The sequence below is a fragment of the Physella acuta genome, unplaced genomic scaffold, assembly GCF_028476545.2.
Source record: "Physella acuta isolate Inbredline_101_S28 unplaced genomic scaffold, ASM2847654v3 ptg000285l, whole genome shotgun sequence".
Taxonomy (NCBI): Eukaryota; Metazoa; Mollusca; class Gastropoda; family Physidae; genus Physella; species Physella acuta.
This window is the reverse complement of record NW_026731804.1, coordinates 292,801-316,863: the sequence shown is the minus strand read 5'-3', so window position 1 is coordinate 316,863 and position 24,063 is coordinate 292,801. Positions and strand designations below refer to the sequence as shown.

The window sequence follows — 24,063 nt, the reverse complement described above, 5'->3', positions numbered from 1 at the left end:
ACTCACTTACGCGAACGTAGGTACCATAGCGTACACGGGAAGGCCCGGGGCGCCAATAACACCCTGTCGGGGTGCCGGAGGACGCCCGGATTTGATTCACTTACAGACTATTGTAACCTTTCTTATCCATAGTCTATCGCACTGTTTAAAACAAAATTATGCATCATAGCGCTCACATGGTAGGCCAGGGAGCCAAATCGAACCGTGCAGGGGCGCCAGCGTACGCGCCTGTTTCAATTTAGTGAACACAATTATAATACTCCATGCTTATCCGTAAATGGAAAGAAATAAACATATAGGATTTGTAGGACCTGGCTTATTGAATGTTATTGATTTTAAAAAATAATTAGTGAACAGTATGTTCAGTGTATAGAATAAATAAAAGGCAGTATTAAAAATACCAACGACATTGCACCTAATCAATCCCCGCTAATTATGTAATTATTTTTTTTTCTTAACACCAAAACAAAGTAATAAAAAGTAAATTCTTTCTTCCCCCGATTTAATGATTTTTTTAAAGGGAAGTAACTGTGTAGTCAATACATTTCAGACACAATTTTAGAAATTTTATAAACGTTGATACACTTTTTAAAAATTTTATGTAATGTTCATAATTGAAAATTATTATTCTAAGTATATAAAATGAAAATTGTTTCAAAAGACTTTCAGTGGTAATTTTTTAACTCATAAATTTAGACCATAAGAACTATAATAATCTAACACTTAAATCCATGGAAGTATCCACGACAAACTTATTATAAACAAACATACAGAATTGAGCTTGATATATTAAACTAGCCGTCCCGGCCAGGCCCTGCTCTGGCTTCTGTGAAAAACCTTTCTGTTAAAGACCATTACCTGTGTGTTTAGTAATCATCATAAACCCGGCATTGCCCACCCAAACCACAACCAACCAAAACAACAAAACGCAAACATAACGCTAACACAATTACAAATACAAACGAAAACTAAAACCTAACAACAAACCCAACCACAATCACAAACACCAATACAAACACAAAGAAAAAACAAACAAAAAAGCAAACGAAAACAAAAACCTAATAACAAACCCAACCACAACCACAAACACCAATACGAACACAAAGAAAAAAACAAATGAAAAAGCAAACGAAAACAAACCAAATCCAAACGCAAAACCAACCACAAACACAAACCCAAAGAAAAAACACAAACGAAAAAGCAAACGAAATCAAACCAAATCCAAATCCAAACCCAAAAACCAACCACAAACACAATTACAAACACAAACCCAAAGAAAAAACACAAACGAAAACGAAAAAAGAAAGAACAAAAACGAACCAAATCAAAACGCAACCACTAACGCAAACCCAATCTAAACACAAAGAAAACACTAACGCGAACATAAACGCAAAGGGCTCACGGTCTAGCCCGGGGCAGAATCGCCTGTTTCAGCTTAATAATCGACTATAGTACCCCAACTTATTCATAGTCTTTTTGCACTCACTTAAACGAACGTAGGTGCCAAACCAAACCAAATGAGCAATTATAATACTCCAAACTTATTCGTAAAATACCTACAACATTTGCACTTGATCAATCCCCGCTAATTATGTAATTATTTTTTTCCCAACACCAAAACAAAGTAATAAAAAGTAAATTCTTTTCCACAAATGCAATGTTTTATAAAGGGAAGTAATTGTGTTTTCCTAATTTATCAAAGGGAAGTAAGTGCTAAAGGACTAAATATAAATAATGTTCAGACATAATTAGAATTTTTGTTATTTTTTTAAAAATTGTGTTTAATGAACATGACGACAATTATTACTATCAGTTTGAAAAATGAAAATTATTTCCCAACACTTTCAATAGTAATTTTTTAATTCATAAATTTAGACTATGAGCACGATAATAGTCTAACACTTAAATCCATAGAAGTATGTCAACGACAAACAAACAAACTTACTTTTATATACAGAATTGAGCTTTATATATTAGATATATATATAGATCTACATGTACTTTGGTGTACTGTTAATTTACAACATGTAATTTGGTGAACTAATCGTGTACGTGTAGTTAGATGTACTGTACCTGTACATGTACATGTACATGTACATGTACATGTACTTTGGTGTATGTTCATGTACGCGTGCTTTAGTGAACTGTTCATGTGTTGTTTAGTTATGTATGTAATCCACATCAAAATCGTTACACTGTGTCCTTCAAATACAAACCCTTTGAAAAAATGTTATCCGTTCAAAATGGTTTGGAAATTGATTGTTAGCTTTTCAGTAACCCTAATCCTAACCCTAATCCTGTTTGATGAGTGAATGCGCTAATTACATTCGCCCCCATCCTTCACCCCTGCTACAATCGAATCGTTTTAAAAAGCAATTATAATTCAATACATCGATTTTTTCAACTCATTTTGGATTTGCGACTTAATCTGTTTTTATTGTTGAGAGACGCTAAGCTGACTGGTTGGAGAGTATGTACAATCTTTGTTCGGGGGGGGGGGGGGGGTATTTGCATGAAACTGTGGGTAGACTAGCTTAGTAGCTAGAGGCTATGTTCATGCAACTGTAAAATTGTTGGTTAAAGGCTATGTGCATAGTGGTTTAAGCAAACTAGTTAGAGGCTATGTTCATAGCTCTCTAACAAACTAGTTAGGGACTATGTTCATTCAACAGTATACTAGTTAGAGGTTATGTTGGTGCTCTAAGCAGACTGGTTAGAGGTTATGTTGAAGGTGCTCTAAGCAGACTGGTTGGAGAGTATTTGAAATGAGGACGCTGTACTGTCGCCCGCCTCACAGGCTGTGGGTTGTGTTTTTCTGTTTGGTCCTTGTATCCATCAATTCGGTGTTTCTGTTAATGCTCAACACCAGGGATGGACCCAGGCTACAGGTAGGGTGTGCTTACAGCTAGACAGACATCGGATCAGACTTGTCGTAACTGTAGACAGACATCGGATCAGACTCTCTTAAGGATAGACAGACATTTGATCAGACTTGTCGTAACTGTAGACAGACATATGATCAGACTGTCTTAAGGATAGACAGACATTTGATCAGACGTGTCTTAAATAGATAGACATTTGATCCGACTTGTCTTAACGATAGACATACATTTGACCAGACTTATCTTAAATAGACAGACGCGTGATCAGAATTGTCTTAAGTAGGCAGACATTAGATCAGACTGTCTTAACGATAGACAGAAAATCATAGTATTGTTCCAAATAATTGAAAGACAACTTATATAATTTTTCAAAACAAATTGTATTATTTCGCTATCATTAGATTTAAAAAGAAATATTGATTACTATAAAAGGTATTCAATGTAGGTGGATAATTAATTTTAAACTCTTTTTTTTATGGTAACTTATTTTTTTTTAAGATGTATAGGTTCTTAATCTTAACCATGTGCGGTTCAAAAACTTGGAATTAATCAAAGTTGTTAAAATAGTGATAAATTTCCAACTCGATAAAGAAACGTAACTAATATTCGGAAACCAATTTTACCCTCACAGGATAAAGAGTTGCCTGAACAATCTAAACATAATGGGAAGCTACTCGTCACAGAACTCACGTTTACCAGACGAGTTGTCCAACTTTTCAGAAACCTTATCGGACTTGGCTCGCCGAAACAGCACACAACTTCTGATGACGTAGACGGTAATTCCACGGGGGCCGGATGTTTTCCAGAGTTTGAGTGGGTGGACTGGAACAACTACACCCTGATGGCAGAAGACGCCAACAGGACGGGTCTAGGAGAACAGGGCGAGGCCGTCCATCCCGACCCTAACAAAACGTTGACCGGCACTGAAGCAGAACTCAACTCCAAGTACAGGTATAACGTCGTGCTCAGTGACCTCATCTCCGTGGAGAGGTCAATAGGTGACCTCAGGACGCCCGCGTGCAAGAAACAAAAGTTCATCAAAAACATTCCCCGGAACTCTGTCAGCATTATATCCGTGTTTTATAACGAAAGGTCATCGACCTTACGCCGGACATTGCATAGCATCTTTAAAAGGTCACCAAATTCGTTGTTGAGAGAGGTCATCCTTGTAGATGACGCGAGCAGTGAGGATGAGCTGAAGGAACCTCTTGATGACTACGTGAGTAAACATTTCCCGAAAGTAAAAATTGTGAGAAATGGTCGCAGAGAAGGTTTAATCCACAGCAGGATGATCGGTGCTGATGCTTCCACCGGCAAGTACCTTGTGTTCTTGGACTCTCATATGGAGGTCAACTACAACTACCTGCCCCCTCTGATAGAGCCGATGGTTTTCAACTCTAGAGCCATCGTCTGCCCCATGGTGGACTTCATCAACGCCGACACGCTGATGGTGGACGGACTGACCAGCCGAGTCCGCAGTGGATTCGACTGGACCATGGCGTACAAGCGAATGCCAATGAAACCTATGGATGAGACCACGCCCCATCCTACCCCATCTATGGTGGGATGCGCATTCGCCATCACGCGCAGGTGGTGGGAGGAGCTAGGGAAATACGACCCCGGGCTGCGGATATGGAGCGCGGAGCAGTACGAGATCTCGTTCAAGTCGTGGATGTGTGGCGGAAGTGTGGTGGACGCGCCGTGCTCGCGCATCGCGCATCTCTTCCGGCCACTTCCGTACGCCCAGGACCTGTACGCCGATGACGTAGTTAACAAAAACTTCCTGCGTCTGGCGTCGGTCTGGATGGACGAGTACAAAGAGGTCGTCATGACCCTCAGACCGGGAATGAAGCAACTCGACCCTGGCAACCTCACCAGCCAACACGAACTCCGCAGAAGATTAAACTGCAAATCTTTTAAATGGTTTCTTGACGAGGTGGCGCCGGATATCCTCTTACATTACCCCATAACCACGCCCCCTTCTGTAGCTAACGGAAAAATCCGAAATGCTAAAAATAGCTCTTTGTGTATTCAAGCCAATGAGGATCAATTATCATTAACTAGTTGCTTAAGCCCATCTGCTGCATCCTTCACCTTCGACTGGAGGTACCACATCCGGAGCGGGAAATGTTTCGCTAACCCCGTCGCTGATTTTGTTTACATGTTTGAGTGCCTGGACTTCGAGGACAGGCCGACACAGCTGTTTGCGTGGGATCGAAACTCGGGGAGGATTGCCAACTTTTACACCCGGCTGTGTCTGGACTTTGATGCGCCCACCCTGGGGCTCAAGATGAAAGAATGTAACGCCACTGTCCAGACTCAAGGCTGGACGCTGGACAATGTCAACGTGACCTTGGCTGACCGGATGTGGTCAAGGTATCAGTCGGTCATCTACCAGTATGGCTGAAGTTCATGAACACACCATAATGTTTATATGGTTATAACACACCATAATGTTATATCGTTATAACACACCATAATGTTTATATCACACACACTTCTGGTTATTTATTTATTTAAACAACTCCCCACAAGAAATAAATCTGTCGTGGTTTAAACAGAAAAAATCTCACTGTGTTTGGGTATTTTCAAACCTTTGAACAAACCTACTGGTTTATTAGGTTTAATGACACCCTTTGAATAAATATATAGGTTTAGGTTTAAGAAAGTTCACAACTCTTACTTTATTAAAAAAAGAAACCACGTAATATAAGTAGCCTACAGTACAGCTTCAAGTTTCGAACTACACTAGAGCTTCAAGTTTTGAACTACACTATAGCTTCGAGTTTCGAACTACACGATAGCTTCAAGTTTCGAACTACACTATAGCTTCGAGTTTCGAGCTATACTATAGCTTTGAGTTTCGAATGTAATCGTATGACATGATTCAAAACCCGAACATTACGTTACCCGTAAAATATTCTTCCCATGCCTTTTGATGTTTTACAATTACGCGTTTTTCTCCGTAAAAACAATTTTCGACTATGAAAGTAATGTTTATTCAGAAGAGATATTTAATTGTGCATTTTGTATTAACCGCTGTATAATTGAATAAATTGTATAAAAGAACTGTTTTATTGAATAAAATTTATAACAAGCTGTAAAAACCAGTTGTAACTCTACATAAGCCAGTACGCTTGTAATTATAACCTATCCCCCCGCCCCCAGACCCTTGTAGCCAATCGATTTAATCTTGTTTGTGATTCAGTTAACTTTTATTAATCTGCGCATTAAGAATTGGTGAAGTGTTTGATACGTATCTTATTGCCTACCCCCCTCCCCACATCACCCAATCAATTGTAGGAACAGTGTTTTAGTACCTTACCCCTCCCCCCCCCACACACACACACCACCACCACCACCACTTCACTCAATATATCAGCTTCTTTTAGTGTAGGATGAAAGTCGACATGAATCATCGTAGTTTAGGTGTAACAGTTGTTTATTTGAAGAAATCGTTCTGTGTAACATTTGTTTATGTGTAACATTTGTTTATGTGTAACATTTGTTTATGTGTAACAATTGTTTATGTGTAACATTTGTTTATGTGTAACATTTGTTTAATTGTAACAATTGTTTATGTGTAACATTTGGTTATGTGTAACATTTGTTTATGTGTAACATTTGTTTATGTCTAACATTTGTTTATGTCTAACATTTGTTTATGTGTAACATTTGTTTATGTGTAACATTTGTTTATGTGTAACATTTGTTTATGTGTAACATTTGTTTATGTGTAACATTTGTTTATGTGTAACATTTGTTTATGTGTAACATTTGTTTATGTGTAACATTTGTTTATGTGTAACATTTGTTTATGTGTAACATTTGTTTATGTGTATTATGTGTAACATTTGTTTATGTGTAACATTTGTTTATGTGTAACATTTGTTTATGTGTATTATGTGTAACATTTGTTTATGTGTAACATTTGTTTATGTGTATTATGTGTAACATTTGTTTATGTGTAACATTTGTTTATGTGTAACATTTGTTTATTTGTAACATTTGTTTATGTGTAACATTTGTTTAAAGTTCCCCTTCCAAACCTGACGGTCTCTGGAGCTAGTGAAGTAGAGTTCACTTGTTTCTGTGACCTCGGCATATTAAGAGATATTGTGGTCAGCACTATGCCCATGGAACATTTGCTTACGTGTTAAATTCCTGAAATACCCGATTAGAAATGCTAGTCTTAAAATGCCCCACAATTCGAACGGGCTGATCACGTGGTGAGTAGGTAAGCTCTCCTGTTTGACCAATCAAAAATGTTTGTTGCAGATTGAAAAGGATAAGCTAAAAACAGCTTAATCCCCCAAAAATGTTAGTAAATACTCGATAGAAATGTGTGCGGTAACAGAAGTAAAATCGATTTAAAAATTACTTCACCCGGAGGATTAAATATTTTTACGCCATAAATTAGCGAGAAATATTTTATTTTTTATATCCTAACAGCTTGACTACACAAACTGACAGTTTATAATTTCAGTCGTTTTTTTTTTTTTGTAACGGTTAACGTGGTTTTCCAGCAGTTAAACTCTAAACGCTTAAGTGTTTTGAAAATTTGAGTGTTGGGGTTTGGGGGGGGGGGGGGGGGGGTCAAAGGCTTTTCAAAACTTGTATGCGGAATGTGGGGGAATTAAAGTCGTTTACCGTTTATTTTAGTGGAGTTGAGGGGGGGGGGGTAGAAATCAAGGTAGATGGTCCTTTCACCTATAGTCTAAAGGTGTTCCGTTGGTGTCATTGGGAGTTTCACATGTGTGTGTGTGTGTGTGTGTGGGTTCGTTGGTGTAGGTGTTACCATGGTGTGTAGGTCCGTGTGGGGTGGCGTGGTGTTGGTGAGTATGTGTTTGTGTGTGTTGGTGCGGGTGGTGTACTCTGTTGTGTATTTAAGGTGTCCGTGTGTGGGTGTCGTGGTGTTGGTGAGTATGTGTGTGTGTGTGTGTGTTGGTTTTGGTGGTGTACTCTGTTGTGTATTTGAGGTGTCCGTGTGGGGTGGCGTGGTGTTGGTGAGTATGTGTTTGTGTGTGTTGGTGCGGGTGGTGTACTCTGTTGTGTATTTAAGGTGTCCGTGTGTGGGTGTCGTCGTGGTATTGGTTCGCTACACACCAGAAGGTGTGGGTACATTTGTGTGTGAGATTTACCCAGGCGAATATGTGTGTGTGCATGTCTATGTGTATGTGTGTGTGCATGTCAGTGTGTGTGTGTGTGTGTGCGTGCATGTATGTGCGGGGGTTGTGGCACTGTTGTAGATGTTCCCACCCTTGAATTGGCCCTGATTTGTGTGTTTGAACTGGTGTGTGGTGGCGGGTGTGTGTGGGTTCTATAAATATAACTTGATAGAAGTGACGTCAGCTATAGAGTCCTTTCATATGACGTCACGTCCGTTCGTGATACCTACGCCCGCCGCCACAGTGGTGTACACCAAACGTAAACACAATCAGCTGTTCACCAGCGCTGGACGTGTTCACCAGCGCTGGGCGCGTTCACTGTATGAAAAGAACCGCACCCGCGGAAAAGGAAAAATACGTTAAAAAACTTGAACTCTTAGGAATTGAAGATCCTTGTACTGTTATTGACAGTTTCGTAGATAATATAAATATGTGGCCAAAATTTCTAAATAAAAATACTGTTAGTAATATTGTTTGCGTTTAGAGTTTAAGTAGACGAATCTGAACAAATGCAGTTCTCGATACTTTGTTTCAGGTAAGGACAGTAAAATAATAAACTTCATTTTAATTATAAAAGATAACTATTAATAAAAGACAAAGTCAAAATTAATAATAAGAAGAATAAGATCTAATAGTAGGCCTAATAATAGTGTTTTAATATCTAGATCTAGAATCTAGCTCTAAACATGGCGTAAACAAAATTCGGACTACAGATCTAGATTCTGGATTTAGGGTGACTGACTCCGCTGGGTAGACATAGAATCTAGAATCTACTTCTTTACTTAAATTTAATTACAAAATTTAGATCTACATTCGATTCAAAATACACCCATAATAAATCAAAAGTAGTCATAATAGGCATAATAAAGCATTTAATTGTCTCTAAGATCTAAAATCTCGCTCTATAATCTAATCATTTTTTTAGCAAACGAAATTTTCTGAAATTGAAATAGATTGTATGACTAGACTTAGATCTAGAATCTGCTACTTAAATTAAATTGTAAAAACTTTATACAAGCATGTAGTTGATATTATTGTAGAAGAAGGCTTTAATAAATTACTAAGGCCTACCTACTTTGTTGTCTTTTTACAGCAATATGTATCTGATACTGGACTGAGTTTAATTAAATTCAAATTCATATATAGTAATTGGTCTACTAAGTTTTTGTAGCCTAGTAGTACAATCTAGATCATACCAGCCAACAACAAATAACCACATTATGATTATTTGGTTAATGATTAGGCTAATTTTTTTTTAAATCCACTGTTTATAAAAGAAACAAATCAAGCTAGAAACATTATAAGTGAGATGGTTTAGAATAATAACAATGGACCCAGACTACAATTGATACAATTGCAGGTCTACACAGGGCCTACAGTCTAGTAGTTTACAGTAGGCACCTAGTGTGTAGCTAGTATACTAGTGTGTAGCTGTCCAGAGTTAAGATTCTTAATGCCTTAATGCTTTCCCCTGATAAGCCATGTGTGCTATAAATGACATAACATGACATCGAGGTGAGAAATATTGAGGGGAGAGCAGTGTGACTTTCCCCTTTGTTCTCCCTGCTGGGCCCTGAGGGTCAAAATTATATAAGAAATACTATCTCTGTGGGGCTGGGTATCACGGAGGTGAGACATTTTCAGGGGAGGGCAGGGCAGACTCCTCTTTGGTTTTATTGTGGGCTAGATACAGGTGGGGGCAGCCATCATGAGGGTTGAACATCAGTATTAATGTGTCTGATTACTTCCCTGCTGGATTATAAGGGTCTTAAATTGTATAACATGCTACCCAGATTGGTTATTACCCATGGATTATATTAGTCGTTGAAGTGTGGGTTTTGTAGAAGTTAAGTGGTCTCACGTTTGCTACAGTAGATAACCTATAATATATTACTGCATTTGATCAGATTCGTCTACTTAAACTCTAAACGTAAACGGTATTACTAACAGTATTTTTATTTAGAAATTTCGGCCACATATTTATATTATCCACGAAACTGTCAATAACAGTATAAGGATCTTCAATTCCTAAGAGTTCAAGTTTTTTAACATATTTTTCCTTTTCCGCGGGCGCGATTCTTTACATACGGTGAACACGTCCAGCGCTGGTGAACACGTCCAGCGCTGGCGAACAGCTGATTGTGTTTACGTCTGGTGTACACCACTGTGGCGGCGGGCGTAGGTATCACGTGATTTAGGTCACGTGTTTGCAAGGACTCTATTGGGCACACATGGATTTATTCATAAATTTATTGACGTTTAAATAAAAGTCAAATATTAATGCAATCAAAGAATCGCATCAATTAATGCTATAAATATCGAATTGAAATTGTAACAAATAAACCATTTACACAGAAATATACATGCACAGATTTTAGGTGCGGATCTTTTATTAACCTGTTGAAAAATGTTCCTTTGTTTCCATTTTAAAAATTTCTCTCACTTTTCTGTCTCTTTCTTCTCGTCCATCCAGGATGTACTTGTGTTTGTTGGTGTCTTTTCTGTAAAATTTAACAGGGACGAATCAGTGGGTTAGTGTGGACGGGGTGGGGGTTAGTTATATTCTTTTATAGTCACAGATTTAATTGATTTACGGAACATCTTTTGTACGATTTTCTCACGAATCCATCATGTTGAAGACAAACTAAACGATGGTTTAGATTTTTTTTTAAATGTCTGCATTTACCTTCCGAAGTTTTTGGCGTCTTGGACCGTGTCCGGAAGTTGTCTGTTGGCCGTTTCCGGTAGGATGAGAGCACACAGACCAGCTGCCAGACTCAGGGAGCCAAAGATCAGTAGAGGGAGGATCACAGCCAGGTCCCCGCCCACAACGTTACCCTGGGGGGGGAGGGGGGTAGGAGAGACAGGATGTAACAGGAAATATAGACAGGAGGGAGGATCACAGCCCACAACGTTACCCTGGGTAAATTGAGGTCAGGATGGTAGACGAACTAACACAAGTTATGACACAGGATATTATCATGACCCGTGTCTTCAATTTTGTTTTTTTCACGACTTACTTTATCACAAGTACAAATACTTTTGTTCTCTTGTGTGGCCAGGGGTGGACTGGCCTGCCGGTCTATCGGGGAAAATCCCGGTGGCCCCCAGGTAAAAATTCCTGTGGCCCCCAGAAAAAGTGCTCTGCTTGGCCTACTTGTGCTTTGATTTTTAAAATATAATTTGTCGTGTGAATTGCTATCAGACTGAGGATGGTCATGATGCTTTGATGGGGGGAAATTTTAATCTGGAATTGGAGGCCCCTTTTAAAAATATCAAGGCCTATGTACACAGCTAGTTCACCCGTGTGTAGTGTAATTGAATTAATTCCAACTGTATGTATTACAAGACTTTTAACGAAAAACGTTCTTAATCTAGTAACCAAAATAAAATGTTTACGATGTCAGCGATGTAAGGGGCGAGAATCCCTCCAATCCTGGCAGTCGTAGAGCTGAGCCCCAGCCCCGAGTTCCTCATGACTGTGGGGAACAGCTCGGCTGTGTAGATGTAGATGATGGCAAACGCTGCTGACGCCCCGAACTTTCCCACCAGAGACAGCGTCAGTGTGATCCAGGCCGTATCTGGAGTCGAAATAAGAAGAGTCAGTGTGATCCAGGTGGTACCTGGAGTCGAAATAAGAAGAGTCAGTGTGATCCAGGCCGTACCTGGAGTCGAAATAAGAAGAGTGTGATCCAGGCGGTACCTGGAGTCGAAATAAGAAGAGTCAGTGTGATCCAGGCCGTACCTGGAGTCGAAATAAGAAGAGTGTGATCCAGGCGGTACCTGGAGTCGAAATAAGAAGAGTCAGTGTGATCCAGACCGTACCTGGAGTCGAAATAAGAAGAGTCAGTGTGATCCAGGCGGTACCTGGAGTCGAAATAAGAAGAGTCAGTGTGATCCAGGCGGTACCTGGAGTCGAAATAAGAAGAGTCAGTGTGATCCAGGCGGTACCTGGAGTCGAAATAAGAAGAGTCAGTGTGATCCAGGCGGTACCTGGAGTCGAAATAAGAAGAGTCAGTGTGATCCAGGCCGTACCTGGAGTCGAAATAAGAAGAGTCAGTGTGATCCAGGCCGTACCTGGAGTCGAAATAAGAAGAGTCAGTGGGATCCAGGCCGTACCTGGAGTCGAAATAAGAAGAGTCAGTGTGATCCAGGCCGTACCTGGAGTAGAAATAAGAAGAGTCAGTGGGATCCAGGCCGTACCTGGAGTCGAAATAAGAAGTCAGTGTGATCCAGGCGGTACATGGAGTCGAAATAAGAAGAGTCAGTGTGATGCAGGTTGTACCTGGAGTCGAAATAAGAAGAGTCAGTGTGATCCAGGCGGTACCTGGAGTCGAAATAAGAAGAGTCAGTGTGATCCAGGTTGTACCTGGAGTCGAAATAAATTGTACGAGCCGGCCCGCGGCATAACATACGCCGCTATTTAGTTGTTTCTAATTTTCAATAATTCATAATTTGTGAATTCGACAGTACCAACGCTGACACTGAAAATATTTCTTTAAAACACTATAAGTAGCTCGTTAAGGACCATAACCCCCCCCCCCCTTCCTTCCCTCCCCCCCCCTCCTCCCCCCCCCCCCCCCCCTACGTTTAAAATCGTTGGCTCTGCTTGTAAACATTTAGAGTGAACACAGCTCACTAAAACCATGTAGGGGTGGGGAGGTAGGGAGAGCGTTTGCAGCTTGTTTTCTAACGGCTCGAAGAAGAGAATTATATATATAGATGTAATGAAATCGCCAATAGAAAAATGGTTTTTTAAACCTAGCCAATCCGGCTAGGCATTGCTCTGGTTTAGTAGGTTAATAATACAAATTTCAAAGACAATTTATCCAACTATAACTATACCTTTAGTGGGGTGGGGGGGGGGGGGTGGGGGGGGGGGAATGGTCTCAATTAAAAATAAATCAAAACAAAGTACAGGATACAGTGTAGACTCCAATCACTGAACGTGAGGCTATACAGTTTGGGAGACCATGATAACTTTACTGTTGTTTTCGTTGATGAGAAAAACTAAAAGTTTAAGCTTCAGTATTTAATGTTTTTTGTAACTATATTTCCTAAACGGTTCTCGCAGGATGGTATGATTGTTAAATAAGCATTAACTTGGATTTAAATTCCATGATGTTAATAAAACATAGTTTGGGATGGATTATTTGATGATAATGTAAACAATGATTTTTGTATATATATATACTAGCTGTCCCGGCCAGGCCCTGCCTGGCCTATGTTAAAAACCAATATGTAAACGACCATGAATGTGTTTACTTATCAGCATATAACCGGCATTGCCCACCCTAACCACAACCAACCGAAACCAGAACACAAAAAACACGCAAACATAACGCAAACACAAAAACGCAATATAGGTTTTTACAGAGGCAAGTGCAGGGCCTGGCCAGGACGGCGTGTATATATATATATATATATATATATATATATATATATATATATATATATATATATATATATATGTAACTAGGGGAAGTTACCAAGAGACATAACGTGTTACAGTCTGACGTCACAGTGCAGGTGTTGGCTGATGCCAAGGCGTAGTATCTCGGGAAGCGATACGAAAGACGGTCTGTCAACTTTGATGTGACAGGATGCAGGTGGCTTATTAAAATCGGACTGTACGACAGAAGCGGCGTAATTAACAGTCTGATGTAACGATTAGAATCGATTACAATTACGATTATGATAGGACCGAATATGAGTACGATTATGAAGGGGATATAAGGAAGGCGACGGCTGAGCTCGAGGTCTCAGAAAGGCAGTCTCTCTCAGTCAGTCTCAGAAGGTCTGTCAGTCAGTCCGTCAGTCTCTCTCTCTCGGTCAGGCAGTATCAAGTTGGTTATATTGTGTTAAGAAGGACGTTAGACATGTGTATTCAGTTAGATGAAGCCTAGTGAGGACTGTTGGGGGTCCGTTGATTCAGACTATTATTGTGAAACATCTCTCTTGATTCATTATATTATTGTGAAGCATTCTTTGATTCATGTAATAAAAGGATCAATAATGAACCTGCATCTTCGAGTATCTATGCTGTGGTCAATGTTGTGTGGAATGAGTGGTTAGACTAGGGAAGGTCACATTTGGCGTTGTCGCCAGGGTAGCCAGAGACTCGTTACATTTGGCGTTGTTCGGCAGGATAGACTCGGGGACTCGTTACATTTGGCTCTGCGAGCAGGATAAGTCTCGTAACATTTGGCGCTGCGACCAGGATGAATTCAACGAGACTTGCCGCTTTAGGCACCCATAGTCAACCTAGTTCATAACTGTGTTTAGTGTGTGTGTGAATTCGGACATTCAGGAACAGTGAAAATTGAGGAACGAGGAAAATTTTTTTCATACACACACGGTAAGAAAGAACTCTTTTTTTTTACTAAAGGAATAAAATGTCTACTCTGGACGAGAAGCAGACCCATATTGTGGTCCTGCCCAGAGAGTCCCACATTAACAAATTTTACGGGGACGGTGATCCAACTTTAACCAACAGGTTCAGTGAGGAGGTCAAAGCGGCCTGGGCCTCGAGAAACATGTCACCAGAGGAAAGATTAAGACTGCTGATGGGCAGTATAGGAGAGACGGTTAGGGCAGAGGTCAAATGCCACGATAAAACCGTCCAATCAGATCCAGATAAGGTGTTGGATCTAATTATGGAGACCTTTGGGGAGAGACGGTCGGGATCGCAACTGCTATCGGGGTTCGTAGGCGTAAAGCAGAGAATGGCGGAGAGTGTGATGGAGTATTCACACCGAATAAACAGGGCCTTTGATTCGGTAAAGGGCAAAACACCTGACATTGAGGTACGCCTACTGAGGGACCAGTTCATCGAGGGGCTAGCAACCCCGATCTTAAGGAGAGAGTTGAAAGAGGAGGTCCACAAAGACCCGCAGTTGACCTTCCTTCAGGTTAGGAACTCAGCGATCCGCAGGTCCGAGGATGAGGACCAATCGAACTGTTCGGTGGACAAAGTCTCTGTGCCGGAACAGAAACAATCCCCACCCACGGGGACCGGCACGGTGGAAACCATGATGGCTCAACTGTTGGCCCACCTGGATAAGGTTAACCAAAGATTGGAGAGGTTGGAAAGCAGGTCAACAGCTGAGAATCAGGAAAAGAACGGGACAAAACAGAGACAGGTTGGACGGCCGCGACCCGCCGGTCCATCGCTCCGGTGGACGGCTGACGGTCGACCAATTTGTTTGTCCTGTTCACAACCCGGACATATGGCACGGTACTGCCAGGGAAACGGTCGTCCTCTGTAAGGCAGGGCCAGGCTACAGAGGGGCGAGGTTATGGCCCAAGAAGCAAAATGATGGGAGTCTGTCCCGAAATGGTGATTACGATTGGGGACATCGCGGTGAAGGCAATTGTGGATACAGGCTCCCAGGTGACGACAATCACGGAAAATTTTTACACCAAATGGATGAAAGGAAAAGACCATAGGTTGAGGTCTGACACATGCATGCGCCTGACGGCAGCTAATGGACTAACCATTCCTTACTGTGGTTATTTTCTGGCGGATGTCGTGGTGGCGGGACATAGGTTGAAGCAGGTTGGGGTGTTCGTTACGAAACACAACCTAGAGACAAATGTGTCAAATATACCTTGCCTGTTGGGCATGAATATTCTTGGCCAGTTGCCAGAATTTCTTACAAATATTGTCGGATCGACCACACCAGGTCGGGGATCCAAGTTGGCCAGGTTTGCCAAGACCAGAGGAAGGATATCAGTCCCGGCAAACACGGTCAAGGCAATCACATTACAAATTGGGGATAGAAGCGTGAATGGTGATGTGATGATAGAACCATGTGGCGCCGCACTGAGGGCAGGCGTCGTGTTATTGCGGACATACACATCAGCGGAAAATGGACTAGTTCAAGGACTAGTGGCAAATGTTTTGGATGAGGAAATTTTTATACCGCCTAATACTCTGGTAGGAGTACCACAGAACGTCGAGGTACAAAAGTCGGCACAGTGCATCGAACTGAGCAATACCAGCAGTAATGAAGTAACAGTTAGGTCGGTCAATGTGACGGCCGAGGTGAAGAAAGAGGATGGCCGATCATATACATTCCCGGAAACTGAGGACCCAAAACTAAATGAATTGTTGAATAAGTACAGGGATATATTTGCCTCGTACGAGGGTGATTTGGGTTACACGGAAGTAATAAAACACCAGATACCCTTACTACAAGACAAGCCGGTGGCGCAACCTTATCGAAGATTACCACCGAGTCACTACTCTGCGGTGAAGGCACACCTGAACGATCTACTAAAAAAGGGAATTATTACAACCAGCACGAGCCCGTATGCGGCACCGATAGTAGTGGTAAAAAAGAAGTCAGGGGAGATAAGACTGTGTTGTGATTACCGGAAATTGAACAATATCACAAGAAGGGATGCATTCCCCTTGCCTCGTATTGATGAATGTCTTGATGCGTTGGGGGGAGCAAGTTTTTTTTCTACCTTGGATTTGGCTAGTGGCTACCACCAAGTGGCCATGCACCCCAACGATCAACATAAAACTGCATTTATTTCTCCACTGGGACTGTACGAGTGGACCCGTATGCCGTTTGGTCTAACTAATGCACCTGCTACATTCCAGCGAGTAATGCAGAGTGCTATGAGTGACTTTCTATTTCAAATAATGTTGGTGTACTTGGATGATATACTAGTTTATTCAAAAACTTGGGAGGACCATCTAGAAAGATTAGAACAAGTGTTTCTCCGTCTTAGGGAGATAGGAGTAAAGCTGAACCCAGACAAATGCTGCTTCGGTCTGAAATCGGTACATTTTTTGGGTTACGTGATTTCGTCGGATGGCATCGCCACTGACCCAGATAAAATTGCAGCTGTTAAAGAATGGAAACAGCCAACAACTACGGTAGAGGTCAGATCATTCTTGGGCTTTGCTTCCTATTATAGAAAAGTTGTGCCTGGTTTTGCAAAAATTGCCGCACCATTGCATGACTTGGTAAACAAAATGACAAAGAAACACAGTAAGGAGAAAAAGAAAGGTAAAACACAACGGATAGGTGAATTATGGACTGAGGAATGCCTGAACTCGTTTAAGCTATTGAAAAAGGCTTTGACAGAGGCGCCGATATTAGGATACGCAGACTTTGACAAACCATTTCGGCTAGAAATTGACGCCAGCTCTAAAGGTCTGGGAGCTGTGCTATCACAACAACAAAAGCAAGGTTTCAGGGTTATTGCTTATGCCAGTCGAGCTCTGAAGGAATCAGAGAAGAACATGACAAATTACAGCGCCATGAAACTAGAACTTTTGACATTAAAATGGGCTGTGACGGAAAAATTCAGGGACTATTTATTAGGTGCTAAATGTGTGGTATACACTGACAATAACCCCTTGAGTCACCTAAAGACAGCAAAGTTGGGATCCATCGAACAGCGATGGGCAGCAGAATTGGCACTCTTTGACCTAGAGATAAAATATCGCCCGGGGCGGTCCAATGGCAATGCGGACGCCTTATCAAGGAATCCTTACGAGAGACCGGGCGATGAGGAAGAAACGCTGACAGGAATATGTGAGGTCAGAGCGTCAACAGATATCCCTCACGGGGTGCAAGTGAGGCAGAACGGACAGACCGGGGTGGAGCACATTTCCACAGAGCCCGGACATATGGACATTGGTGATTTTAGTTGCCTTAATCACAAAGAAATAAGAAATGCCCAGAGAACGGATAGTGGCTTACAGCCGCTGTTGAAACACGTCCAGGAACAAAAATTCCCAGGAAGAAGGGAAAGAGAACAATTTGGTCGAGAAACAAAGAAAATACTGAGTCAGTGGGACCGTCTCAGTATACAGGATGGTGTTCTCATGCGGAGAATTCATGACCAAATTGATGGGACAATACACCAGGTGGTGGTGCCTGGACAATTACGAGAAGAAGTGCTAAGGTTGGCACATGACAGGGCAGGACACCAGGGTCAGGACAGGACGCACAAAATATTACGACGGAGGTGTTACTGGCCCAATATGGAAATGGAGGTCAAACGCCATTGTGAGGCTTGTGTGAGGTGTCAGCATGCGAAAATGCCAGTTGTCAAAATGAGACAGCCATCGGGACACCTATTAGCGACAAAACCACTAGAGATTGTGGCTATGGACTTTACGTCGTTGGAGCAATCATCGGATGGGACGGAACATGTGTTGGTATTGACTGATGTTTTCACCAAATGGACTGTGGCGGTGCCCACACGAGATCAGACTGCCAAAACAGTGGCAAAGGTCTTAATAGAACATTGGTTCATCAAATATGGCATACCAAGACAATTACACTCTGACCAAGGAAGGGCCTTTGAGTCAGAAGTAATTAACCAACTGTGCAGCCACTACGGGATCAACAAATCTAGAACAACCACATTTAATCCGAAAGGAAACGGACAGTGCGAGCGGTTCAACCGCAGCATGCATGATTTGCTGCGTACTCTAGAACCTGAACAGAAACAACGTTGGCCTGATTTTCTCCCAGAGTTGGTATATCTATACAACTGCACCCCCCATGCCACAACCGGCTTTTCGCCATACATGTTGCTGTTCGGACGGGAGGCTCGACTCCCCCTTGACTTGTTCCTAGGAAAAAAGGAGAGTATGACTGGCTCATACACTGTACTGGAATATGTGAATGAACATATGAGACGAATTAGAGAAATGTACAGGGTAGTACAGGAAAGACTAGAACATGAAGCACGGCGAAGGGAACCGCCGGTACAGACAAAGGACCCGCCACTCAAACTGAACGACAGGGTATTACTGCGTAGCCACCCGTTAGGCAGAAACAAAATCCACGATCTCTGGGGACAGGAGATATGGCAAGTCGTGGAGATGCCTAAAGTAGCAGGTGGCCCCTTTAAGATAAGACCCATCGATCACACCAAACCGGATCGGTGGGCGAATATTGCTCAATTAAAGAAATATTGTCATAGTCAAGGAGAGCAGTTACACACAAGGAAACCCAAGACAATTAGGGAACCGGAAACTATAACGGAAATTCACATACCCATCCCGGAACCATGTCACCATCAACAGAACAACAGCGACACACAAGGGGAGGATACCGGCAACAAGGAGGATCCCGGTCCCTCCAAAAGCAGAGAGACAGTAGACCATCAGATAAGTGGTCCGCGGAGAAGTTTGAGAAACAGAAAGAATACGAAATTTTTTGTCAGCAACCATCAATTCTTTCATGGTCGCGCTGGTATGAAAACAGACTGTTCAAAAAGTCATAAAAGTGAACTGGTGAAGGCACCAAACGAAAAAAGGTGGATGTGAATTCTAGAACTGTTTTGTGTCTGAGGAAGATGATGTAGACACATTGGATATGTGAAATAGGGATAACTGTCAATCTTATACGAATGTGACGACATTGACAGTGAGTGGAACAATGGATTTTTTTTTACGGTGGTGCGATGGACTTTGAAGGACTGCACCTGCCAAGCGTTGTTTGTGGTTGATAACACACAAAAAAAGGCAGGGGTGGATGTAACTAGGGGAAGTTACCAAGAGACATAACGTGTTACAGTCTGACGTCACAGTGCAGGTGTTGGCTGATGCCAAGGCGTAGTATCTCGGGAAGCGATACGAAAGACGGTCTGTCAACTTTGATGTGACAGGATGCAGGTGGCTTATTAAAATCGGACTGTACGACAGAAGCGGCGTAATTAACAGTCTGATGTAACGATTAGAATCGATTACAATTACGATTATGATAGGACCGAATATGAGTACGATTATGAAGGGGATATAAGGAAGGCGACGGCTGAGCTCGAGGTCTCAGAAAGTCAGTCTCTCTCAGTCAGTCTCAGAAGGTCTGTCAGTCAGTCCGTCAGTCTCTCTCTCTCGGTCAGGCAGTATCAAGTTGGTTATATTGTGTTAAGAAGGACGTTAGACATGTGTATTCAGTTAGATGAAGCCTAGTGAGGACTGTTGGGGGTCCGTTGATTCAGACTATTATTGTGAAACATCTCTCTTGATTCATTATATTATTGTGAAGCATTCTTTGATTCATGTAATAAAAGGATCAATAATGAACCTGCATCTTCGAGTATCTATGCTGTGGTCAATGTTGTGTGGAATGAGTGGTTAGACTCGGGAAGGTCACATTTGGCGTTGTCGGCAGGATAGACTCGGGGACTCGTTACATATATATATATATATATATATATATATATATATATATATATATATATATATATATATATATATATATATATATATATATATATATATATATATATATATATATATATATATATCGTTAGATGACAAGAAACAATGTCCTACCTGAGCTCCCATAAAACAATTTCCTACCTGAGCTCCCATAAAACAATCTCCTACCTGAACTCCCATAAATCAATCTCCTACCTGAGCTCCCATAGATGACAGGAAACAATGTCCTACCTGAGCTCCCATAAAACAATGTCCTACCTAAGCTCCCATAAAAAATGTCCTACCTGAGCTCCCATAAAACAATGACCTACCTGAGCTCCCATAAAACAATGTCCTACCTGAGCTCCCATAAAAAATGTCCTACCTAAACTCCCATAAAATGTCCTACCTGAGCTCCTATGAAAAATTGTCCTACCTGAGCTCCCATGAAACAATGTCCTACCTGAGCTCCCATAAAACAATCTCCTACCTGAGCTCCCATAAAAACAATGTCCTACCTGAGCTCCCATAAAACAATGACCTACCTGAGCTCCCATAAAACAATGTCCTACCTGAACTCCCATAAAACAATCTCCTACCTGAGCTCCCATAGATGACAGGAAACAATGTCCTACCTGAGCTCCCATAAAACAATGTCCTACCTAAGCTCCCATTAAAAATGTCCTACCTAAGCTCCCATTAAAAATGTCCTACCTGAGCTCCCATAAAACAATGTCCTACCTGAGCTCCCATAAAACAATGTCCTACCTGAGCTCCCATAAAACAATGTCCTACCTGAGCTCCCATAAAACAATGTCCTACCTGAGCTCCCATAAAACAAGGTCCTACCTGAGCTCTCACTAAAAAGTTCCTACCTGAGCTCCTATGAAAAATTGTCCTACCTGAGCTCCCATGAAACAATGTCCTACCTGAGCTCCCATAAAACAATGTCCTACCTGAGCTTCCATAAAACAATCTCCTACCTGAGCTCCCATACAAACAATGTCCTACCTGAGCTCCCATAAAACAATGACCTACCTGAGCTCCCATAAAACAATGTCCTACCTGAGCTCCCATAAAACAATGTCCTACCTGAGCTCCCATAAACAATGCCCTACCTGAGCTCCATTAAAACAATGTCCTACCTAAGCTCCCATGAAACAATGTCCTACCTAAGCTCCTATTAAACAAGGTCCTACCTGAGCTCCCATAAAACAATGTCCTACCTGAGCACCCATAAAACAATGTCCTACCTGAGCTCCCATAAAACAATGTCCTACCTGAGCTCCCATAAAACAATGTCCTACCTGAGCTCCCATAAAACAATGTCCTACCTGAGCTCCCATAAAACAATGTCCTACCTGAGCTCCCATAAAACAATGTCCTACCTGAGCTCCCATAAAACAATCTCCTACCTAAGCTCCCATAAAACAATGCCCTACCTGAGCTCCCATAAAACAATGTCCTACCTGAGCTCCCATAAAACAATGCCCTACCTGAACTCCCATAAACAATGTCCTACCTGAGCTCCCATAAAACAATGACCTACCTGAGCTCCCATAAAACAATGTCCTACCTGAGCTCCCATAAAACAATGCCCTACTTGAGCTCCCATAAAACAATCTCCTACCTGAGCTCCCATGAAACAATGTCCTACCTGAGCTCCCATAAAACAATGTCCTACCTGAGCTCCCATAAAACAATGTCCTACCTGAGCTCCCATAAAACAATGTCCTACCTGAGCTCCCATAAAACAATCTCCTACCTGAGCTCCCATAAAACAATGACCTACCTGAGCTCCCATAAACAATGTCCTACCTAAGCTCCCATAAAACAATGTCCTACCTAAGCTCCCATAAAAAATGTCCTACCTGAGCTCCCATAAAACAATGACCTACCTGAGCTCCCATAAAACAATGTCCTACCTGAGCTCCCATAAAAAATGTCCTACCTAAACTCCCATAAAATGTCCTACCTGAGCTCCTATGAAAAATTGTCCTACCTGAGCTCCCATGAAACAATGTCCTACCTGAGCTCCCATAAAACAATCTCCTACCTGAGCTCCCATAAAAACAATGTCCTACCTGAGCTCCCATAAAACAATGACCTACCTGAGCTCCCATAAAACAATGTCCTACCTGAACTCCCATAAAACAATCTCCTACCTGAGCTCCCATAGATGACAGGAAACAATGTCCTACCTGAGCTCCCATAAAACAATGTCCTACCTAAGCTCCCATTAAAAATGTCCTACCTGAGCTCCCATAAAACAATGTCCTACCTGAGCTCCCATAAAACAATGTCCTACCTGAGCTCCCATAAAACAATGTCCTACCTGAGCTCCCATAAAACAATGTCCTACCTGAGCTCCCATAAAACAAGGTCCTACCTGAGCTCTCACTAAAAAGTTCCTACCTGAGCTCCTATGAAAAATTGTCCTACCTGAGCTCCCATGAAACAATGTCCTACCTGAGCTCCCATAAAACAATGTCCTACCTGAGCTCCCATACAAACAATGTCCTACCTGAGCTCCCATAAAACAATGACCTACCTGAGCTCCCATAAAACAATGTCCTACCTGAGCTCCCATAAAACAATGTCCTACCTGAGCTCCCATAAACAATGCCCTACCTGAGCTCCCATAAAACAATGTCCTACCTAAGCTACCATGAAACAATGTCCTACCTAAGCTCCTATTAAACAAGGTCCTACCTGAGCTCCCATAAAACAATGTCCTACCTGAGCACCCATAAAACAATGTCCTACCTGAGCTCCCATAAAACAATGTCCTACCTGAGCTCCCATAAAACAATGTCCTACCTGAGCTCCCATAAAACAATGTCCTACCTGAGCTCCCATAAAACAATGTCCTACCTGAGCTCCCATAAAACAATGACCTACCTGAGCTCCCATAAAACAATGTCCTACCTGAGCTCCCATAAAACAATGCCCTACTTGAGCTCCCATAAAACAATCTCCTACCTGAGCTCCCATGAAACAATGTCCTACCTGAGCTCCCATAAAACAATGTCCTACCTGAGCTCCCATAAAACAATGTCCTACCTGAGCTCCCATAAAACAATGTCCTACCTGAGCTCCCATAAAACAATCTCCTACCTGAGCTCCCATAAAACAATGACCTACCTGAGCTCCCATAAACAATGTCCTACCTGAGCTCCCATAAAACAATGTCCTACCTAAGCTCCCATGAAACAATGTCCTACCTGAGGTCCCATAAAACAATGTCCTACCTGAGCTCCCATAAAACAATGTCCTACCTGAGCTTCCATAAAATAATGTCCTACCTGAGCTCCCATAAAACAATGACCTACCTGAGCTCCCATAGATGACAGGAAACAAGGTGGAGATACAGGCCACGCCACTGATCAGCATGAAGCAGCACTGAAGCAGACGTCGCCCAACTACATCCAGCAGAGGGAGGGTAACCACGTACGACAACAGCTCCACCAGCGTCATCAAAAAGAAGTTGAGGTACAGGTTGCCAGATAAGTTTCCACTATTTAAGCTCAAACCATAATATACCATACTGCACACCATCCTTGGTAAACATCAAATCACACATATGTAAAAACAATATATACTATTTCATCCTACACTAAATGAATCATAAAGACAAATATTAAATTTCATTTTCGCCATTTTTTTCTATAATTAAAAAAAAAACAATCATCAAAATAACAATAAAATAAAACCCAATGTTTAGTATTGATGAGTATACCCATGATAAACTGCGGTTTATGACAATTTTCAAATGTCTTAACTAGTTAACGAAAATATACAAAGACTAGATGAAAAGCACAACGAACGGTAACTC

The 24,063-nt window shown here is 41.7% G+C and overlaps 2 protein-coding genes across 4 annotated transcripts in view; one reads left to right on the top strand and one right to left on the bottom strand.

Annotated features, from left to right (window-relative positions):
- Positions 1 to 24,063, bottom strand: part of LOC131939631 (organic cation transporter protein) — a 71,137-nt gene that overhangs the window by 40,151 nt on the left and 6,923 nt on the right. For 2 of the 3 annotated variants that reach the window (XM_059298060.1, XM_059298059.1), the window contains 4 exons: positions 23,561 to 23,787; positions 11,450 to 11,631; positions 10,737 to 10,888; positions 10,300 to 10,551 (listed from right to left, as the gene is read on the bottom strand). The exons of the other annotated variant lie outside the window; for it this stretch is intronic. In XM_059298060.1, the coding sequence (XP_059154043.1) occupies positions 10,443 to 10,551; positions 10,737 to 10,888; positions 11,450 to 11,631; positions 23,561 to 23,787 (670 nt within the window). In that variant the 3' untranslated portion in view covers positions 10,300 to 10,442. Of the gene's footprint in view, positions 1 to 10,299; positions 10,552 to 10,736; positions 10,889 to 11,449; positions 11,632 to 23,560; positions 23,788 to 24,063 lie in introns of those variants that run through there. 3 annotated transcript variants of the gene reach the window in all.
- On the top strand, positions 2,534 to 5,412 carry LOC131939633 (polypeptide N-acetylgalactosaminyltransferase 10-like). The gene is made up of 2 exons (XM_059298063.1): positions 2,534 to 2,888; positions 3,514 to 5,412. The coding sequence occupies exons 1-2, from the start codon at positions 2,766 to 2,768 to the stop codon at positions 5,287 to 5,289; spliced, it is 1,899 nt and encodes a 632-aa protein (XP_059154046.1). The 5' UTR covers positions 2,534 to 2,765; the 3' UTR covers positions 5,290 to 5,412.

Bases quoted from the DNA above. Each gene is read 5' to 3' on its own strand.
- LOC131939633 (XM_059298063.1), top strand. From the start codon at position 2,766: ATGAGGACGCTGTACTGTCGCCCGCCTCACAGGCTGTGGGTTGTGTTT. The intron at 2,889-3,513 runs GTAGGGTGTGCT...TTACCCTCACAG, and splicing joins GGGATGGACCCAGGCTACAG to GATAAAGAGTTGCCTGAACA.